Source organism: Triticum aestivum, chromosome 6A (assembly GCF_018294505.1).
Source record: "Triticum aestivum cultivar Chinese Spring chromosome 6A, IWGSC CS RefSeq v2.1, whole genome shotgun sequence".
Lineage (NCBI taxonomy): Eukaryota > Viridiplantae > Streptophyta > Magnoliopsida > Poales > Poaceae > Triticum > Triticum aestivum.
In genome coordinates, this window is record NC_057809.1 from 407675994 (window position 1) to 407683227 (window position 7234).

Sequence of the window (7234 nt, forward strand, 5' to 3'; positions counted from 1 at the left end):
CTTTTTAATTAAGTTATTGTAATATATTCCCGTTTCAAGCTATTTTACAAAGCATTTTTCTTTTTTCTTTACTTCAAATCGAACATAAAATTTGGGATGCGACCGCGCTCTTGAGTGCACGTACAGGCGAACAACCAAATCCGAACATGAAGGTCCGTTTTACCGACCCAAATAAATAGAATCCGGACAAACCGATGTCCGTTTGGGTCATATCGCCCACCAACCATCCCCGGTGCTACTTCTACCACCGGAAGGATCCAGATCTCACCGGGATCCGGCGTCCCCACCACGGGTTGGCTGACATGGCAGTACCGCATCCGCAAGAGATAAGGACGGGAGCCAAGAAGCCAACCAGATGGCGCCACCTGGCGCACAGCAAGCATCCACGGGTGAGCACGACAGTCGGACTTGGCCGGACCCCCACCTGCCACCCTCACGTCCGTCGCACCCCCACCTCGTGCCTGGCGTGGCAATGGCATCAGGACAAGTGACAACTGGACCCGCCTACCACTTTTCGGCAAGGGCATCGCAAACTTTCTCCAGCGCAAAGAAGGTGACGGGCGCCCAGTGACCAGTGCCAAGGGCATCCGCGCCTGCCTGCGTGCACGGTGCACTGCCGGGATGCATCCACCCAACGCAAAGCCGTCCCCATCCCGTCCCGGCGAGGCAAACCGAGCCGGTGATGGGCGAGCTCGCACCAAACGTCTCACTAATGGCTTCAGTTTATAGCCATGACTAACGGCCTCACGCCCGTGTGCTGTGTCATCACTGGCTGTGCAGCTGACGTGAACCAAAAAGGTTTTAGGCCGCCGACCTGAAACTGAAACTTTGGTGCCCAGAATCATATACGTCGCCGTCGGAGTAGCGTGCAAATGTAAACAGATCCGACTGAGGAATGGTCTGCAGCAAAGCAGGAGTGAAGCAGGCGACAGCAATGGCAAACATCGGCATGCTACCGGCTCAGCCGAGGCGAGCTCGTAAAATAAGCTTGTTTTTAACTCGACCTAGCCAAGTTTGGCAAACGAACAGGCCCCGTGGCCCCGCGCGACAGCGACCGGGCGCCCGAAGTGTCTCGCCTCTCGCGCCCGCCCGCGACACCCGAGCGGAGCCCCCGCCCCTACCATGTGCTGCCTGTCCCTGCCCGCAGACCCCTCAAAGCCCACCCGCGCCCGCGCCCACGCACCCAGCGAGCGAGCACTCAGCAGAAAGCAACGCACCAAATCTTCCAACCCACCCCCCAGTGCCGACCTGAGCGCCGGAGATCCGCGGCGAGCGAGATGAAAGTGGAGGACCAGACGGTTGTGGGAGGAGGAGGAGGAGGGGGGCTCTGGGGGCTGGCCGGCCGGCCGTGCGACACGTGCGCCGTGGACGCCGCGCGGCTCTACTGCCGGTCCGACGGCGCCTACCTCTGCGCCGGGTGCGACGCGCGTGCGCACGGGGCCGGCTCCCGCCACGCGCGCGTCTGGCTCTGCGAGGTCTGCGAGCACGCGCCCGCCGCCGTCACCTGCCGCGCCGACGCCGCCGCGCTCTGCGCAACGTGCGACGCCGACATCCACTCCGCCAACCCGCTCGCCAGCCGGCACGAGCGGCTCCCCGTCACGCCTTTCTTGGGCGGGCTCGCCGACCCGCCCCAGCCCGCCCCCTCCCCGTCCTCCGCCGCCGCGACGCAGGAGGACGCGGACGACGACGGGAGCAACGAGGCCGAGGCGGCCTCCTGGCTTCTTCCCGAGCCTGGCGATAGCCCCGAGGACAGCACCGCCACCTTCTTCGCCGACTCGGACGCGTACCTCGATCTGGACTTCGTCCGGTCCATGGACGGGATCAAGGCCATCGGGGTACCCGTCGCCCCTTCCAAGCTCGACCTCGCCGGCGGCGCTCTCTTCTACCCCGAACACTCCATGAACCAGAGCGTAAGCCTTTCTGACATACTGAAATGGTTTTCTTGACCTGGACGTACGTGGTCTGGTGATAAATAATAGTCTACTACGCCTTTGCAGATGTCAACGTCCGAGGTCGCGGTGGTGCCGGACGCGCTGTCAGCCGGCGGGGCCCCCGCGCCGGCGCCGTCGGTGGCGGTTGTGGCGAGCAAGGGGAAGGAGCGGGAGGCCCGGCTGATGCGGTACCGGGAGAAGCGCAAGAACCGGCGGTTCCAGAAGACCATCCGCTACGCGTCCCGCAAGGCGTACGCCGAGACGCGACCGCGCATCAAGGGCCGGTTCGCCAAGCGCACCGCCGAGGACGACGCGCTGGAGCAGGACGGGCCGTTCTCGCCCGCCTCGTCGGCGCACCTGGCGTCGGAGGGTGACTACGGCGTCGTGCCGTCGTTCTGAGGAGACCGGCGACGGCGACTCGGCTGTAGTTTTGGCGCGAGCATCCATCCGAGCGCGCGCGCGAGCGGTGGCTCCTGCGACGCGCGATCCGTGTAACATTGAATAATCTGTACAGTTTTGTTCCATGGGATTAGTGCTGTGACCGTGCCGACCTGATGTACACTCACTGTTTTCTTCTCCCGAATCCAGTCTTTGCACCCTGCCTTTGTTCCATCTTCCATGGGAGTAGTATTCAGCAACTGTGACCTTCATTCAATTGGGCGTTGAAGCATCGGTTCATCAGTGCAATGCCGTAGCGGCTAGGCTACGAGGATGAGAAGCATGCTGAAAAGGGCTTCCAAGAAACCCGTGCTCCAAGCGTGGGAGTACATATCTTTTTTCATCGGACAGATTTAACAAATGCGGGAGATGCGAATGGAAGCGTGGAACAACTTTCCATGCGAGACGAGGACCGTGAGACCAACTTTGCTGTGGAGAGGGCGGAGAATACGAGATTGGAATCACTGAACACTGAAGCATGTAATAAAAGGATGTTGCTCAACCCCGAACCACGTGGCCTGATGCTTGGAATCGTGTACGTTGCTGGGGAAGTTGCAAGAGCTCTTCAGCCATGTGGGCTGGCTCAGCTGCTGCCTGCTGCCGCCCGTGTTGGTGATACACTACTGATACAGTCGAGAGAGTTTCACAAGTTCCAACCATTTCCATAGCTGCTACTGCTAGCTGCCACTCCTTGTACCCATCATGATTGCATGGATCGTGACCAAGTTATACGAGTCATTAGGGCAACTCCAGCGCGATTAATCAAAACGGACACTACTTCCCGTAAAAAAAAAACAAAACGGACACTACTCTATACGTCCAGAAATAAGGGCATCTCAAAATGTCCAGCCGATGTGTCCGGACGATGCATCGAATGCGATGCTTCGAAATCCGTAAACCCGACACAGAGTGAGGGCATCTTCAACAACCGCGACCCGCACAAGTTCCGCGGATAAAAGAATCAGTCCACAAACATAGATATAGGAGGCCGCCGTCTAATGTTGTCTTTTTCATTTTCTTTTAAATTCCGCATGATTAACTAGCCGCATACATAAAATACAGATGTTCAAATAGCCACATGCAACACTAGTTCAAATGTAAAAAAGGTTGAAATATTACTCCCTTCGTTCATTTTTATAAGTAGTTTCAGACAACTAAAAATAAGCTACTTTGCATCCTGTCTAAAATGTCTTCAAGGCCTTATAAAAGTGAACAGAGGGAGTACATCTCAACATTGTTGTCTTTTTTAACCATCCAGAGATGCTCAATCAGATCTTCCTTCAGTTGCTCGTGAGTTGGTTGATACCAAATTTATTGATGCATTTGAATAAACTCTTCAAATGTTGCCGGATTATGGTGTGGAAGTTCTATAGGATCTCCCATGTTCTCATATTCTGGAGCTGCAGCAGCATCCTCACCCTCATCATCGGTGATCATGTTGTGCATAATCACACAACATGTCGTTACCTCCCACAAGGTCTCTGGATCCCATTGTTAAGCCGGTCCACGAACAACTGCAAAACGGGTCTGCAGAACTCCAAATGCCTTCTCCACATCATTTTTAGCTGTTTTTTTGTCTTTGGGCAAAGTGAGATTTTTTCTGGCCGACTGGGTTAGAGATGGTGCTGATTGATACCGTCAACCAGATAGTAACCAATGTTGTACTCATGTGCATTGACAGTATAGTGGCAAGGAGGAGCATTTCCTTCAACCAGCCTAGCAAACAACGGTGATCACTTCAGCACATTGATGTCCTTGTGAGACTCGGGCGTTGCCAAAGAAAGCGTGTCAAATCCAAAGATCATGTGATGCAACTGACCTTGTAAAGCCTTCTGTCGATGTCAAAACCGGCAGTTCTCGGGTAGGGGGTCCCGAACTATGCGTCTAAGGATTGATGGTAACATGATACAAGGGACACGATGTTTTACCCAAGTTCAGGCCCTCTTAATGGAGGTAATACCCTATGTGTAACGCCCCGAGACCGATGTGGCAGGTGTCCTCCAGTTATTCGCTGTTGTTGCCTTGTCATTGCTTGCGTGTCATGCATGTCATATCATGTCATCATGTGCATTTCATTTGCATACATGTTTGTCTCATGCATCCGAGCATTTTCCCCGTTGTCCGTTCTGCAATCCGGCGCTCCTATGTCCTCCGGTGTTCCTTTATACCTCTTTTCGTGTGCGGGTGTTAAACATTCTCAGATTGGACCGAGACTTGTCATGCGGCCTTGGTTTACTACCGGTAGACCGCCTGTCAAGTTTCGTGGCATTTGGACTTCGTTTGATACTCCAACGGTTAACCGAGGGACCGAAAAGGCCTCGTGTGTGTTGCAGCCCAGTACCCCTCCAAAGTGGTCCAAAACCCACCTAAACCTCCTCCATCATCTAGGCCGTTCGATCATGATCGCGTGGCCGCAAACCGCACCTCATTTGGACTCTCCTAGCTCCCTCTACCTATATATATATGTGATCCCCTCTGAAATATTCGCAGTACAAACCCTACCCTAACTTCCCTCCGCGCCGTCGGACATGTCCATCCACGCCGGACGCGTCCATCGGCCACCTCACTCCGGCCAATAGGAATCCGCCACGTCACCCCGCCGCCGTATCCCTCCACTCGCGCGCTGCCACATCGCCGTCCCCGCCGTCCCTCCACCGCGCGGCCCGCCGAGCCTGGACCGGGCCCGCGCGAGCCTGGATCTCCGCTGCCGTCAGCCCGCACCTGGCCGCGAGCGCGCCGCCCGCGCCTGACCGTGTCCGAGGCGTGGTGCCTCCCGCCGCCGCCGCGCCGGTCGCCTCCTGCCGCCGCCCGCGGATCCCGCTCGCCGGCGCCATCTCCACCGCCCGGCCGGCTTCTTCGCCACTGCGCCGCCTCCTCCTGCCGCGTGCGCCGCCGCCTTCGCCCGGCCGCCGCCCGGGATCTCGCCGGCCTTCCCTCGCCCCGGAGCCGGAGTGCCTCGCCGCCGTTCCTTCGCCGGAGTTGCCATCGCCGGACGCCTCGTCGCCGGATCACGGCAAAATGGATCAGATCCACCACTTTCCCATCCAAACACGCCCCGTCTTAGATCTTCACCGAGCCGTCCCGCACCGCTCCGTTCCGTTGACTTTCTCGGAGAGGTCTAATTTTCGACAAGTCCCAGTAATTTTTATGCATTTTCATCATATTATAACTCTACACCCGTTGCTCCGATTCGTGCGTGTAGCATATCAAAATGTTCGCCTCGACGAGTACATCATTTCATTGCATCGCATCATTTTCATTTGAGCTCATCTTGATGCCCGAAATGCTGTTGGAAGAGGGCTATATGATGATAGTTTCAGATCTGTTTCAGCAAATGCACTTTTGTCATTTTTTCCATGATTAATGTGTGCATGCTATGATCTTGAGCTCTACATGTGTTTTGTGGAATACCATGTTAACTTTACAGGGGTGTAAGCCATATATTTTTGTGATCTTTGTGGTGACTAGCACAAGCATGCAAAGTAGCTTACTCAATGATGCTGATTTCAGGGACTTCAAATTTCTCTAAGTCCTTGCCCTTTCATTATTTTTATGCCATATGTTCATGTTGTTTCCTAGTGATCCGTGCCTCTTTTGAGCATGATCAGTAAGGATGTTTTGTAGATAATGTTGAGCTCTATCCATCCATGTCTTTGTTTGCAATTATGAAGCACCCTAACTTGAGTCAATCTAGTTCTACTTTTGCTATAATATGTTCCTGGCAGATTGTTAACATGTTTAGCAATTTTGCCGAGCTTATTGTTGTTCATCCGTGCATGCTATGTTGTTGTTTTTGCCATGTCTAGCTCCTATGCCATGTCTTCGTGATGGGTGTATGCTTAGATTATCATGCCATGCTTTGTAGTGAGTGCATCGAGCTCGTAAACATGCCTACTTGATAACTGTTTTGCATGCTCCAGTTTTTCACTAAGTCTGAATCTGTTTATGTTTTTGCTATGTTCATATGCTTGCAATTTTATTTTCTGATTCCTTTTGGCTCATGGTCACTAAGGGACTTTTGCTACATGCTTTGAGTAGCTTCTTGTCATGCATTTCTTTGCCATGATATGTTGCTGTAGCATGTAGTTTGCATGCTCTAAACTTTGCTTCCTGATGATAAATTCCTGACATGCTGTTAATTTCACCAAGTCCGAAACCTGTTATCTTTTGCACTTTTGCCATGCTTGTTTGAACCTGTTAATGAGTGAATTAGCCGTAGCTCAGTGTTCATCTTTTCTCAAGCATCATGAGTGGATCCCTGCCATGTATTTTGTTATCATGTTGGAGTGCTGTAGCATGTTGTTCTTGATGCATTTAGAAGGCTACTTGCTGTTAATCGCAGACCGGTGCCATATTTGTTTTGCTTGCCATTTCCAAACCGTGCATCCGATTCCGGTGATCTTTATATCGATTTCGACCTAAATCACCTCACCTTTCCAGTGGCACTCTTGGATTTCCAAGTTGAGGCCAGGTTTAATCATTCCTTTCCAAATCATGCATATGCATCACCTACCGCATCCCGCATATCATGCCATGTTTATGTGGCGGTTGTTTACTATGTCGTTTGCTTCTTTCTGTTGTTGTTTCTTCGGGTTGGTTCCGATAACATTGCGTTTGTGAGGATTCGTTCGACTACTTCCGTTTGTCTTCCTCATGGACTCGTTATTCTTTCTTGCGGGATCTCAGGCAAGATGACCATACCCTCGAAATCACTTCTATATTTGCTTGCTAGTTGCTCGCTCTTTTGCTATGCCTATGCTGCGATACCTATCACTTGCTTATCATGCCTCCCATGTTGCTAATCCAAGCCTCTAACCCACCTTGTCCTAGCAAACCGTTGTTTGGCTATGTTACCGCTTTGCTCA

The 7234-nt window shown here is 53.2% G+C and overlaps 1 protein-coding gene across 1 annotated transcript; it reads left to right on the forward strand.

Moving 5' to 3' along the window:
- The first annotated feature begins 1015 nt into the window (after positions 1–1015).
- On the forward strand, positions 1016–2543 carry LOC123127672 (zinc finger protein CONSTANS-LIKE 3). The gene is made up of 2 exons (XM_044547453.1): positions 1016–1910; positions 1998–2543. Exons 1-2 carry the CDS (start codon positions 1278–1280, stop codon positions 2328–2330), a joined length of 966 nt encoding a protein of 321 aa, XP_044403388.1. The 5' UTR covers positions 1016–1277; the 3' UTR covers positions 2331–2543.
- The last annotated feature ends 4691 nt before the right edge of the window (positions 2544–7234 follow it).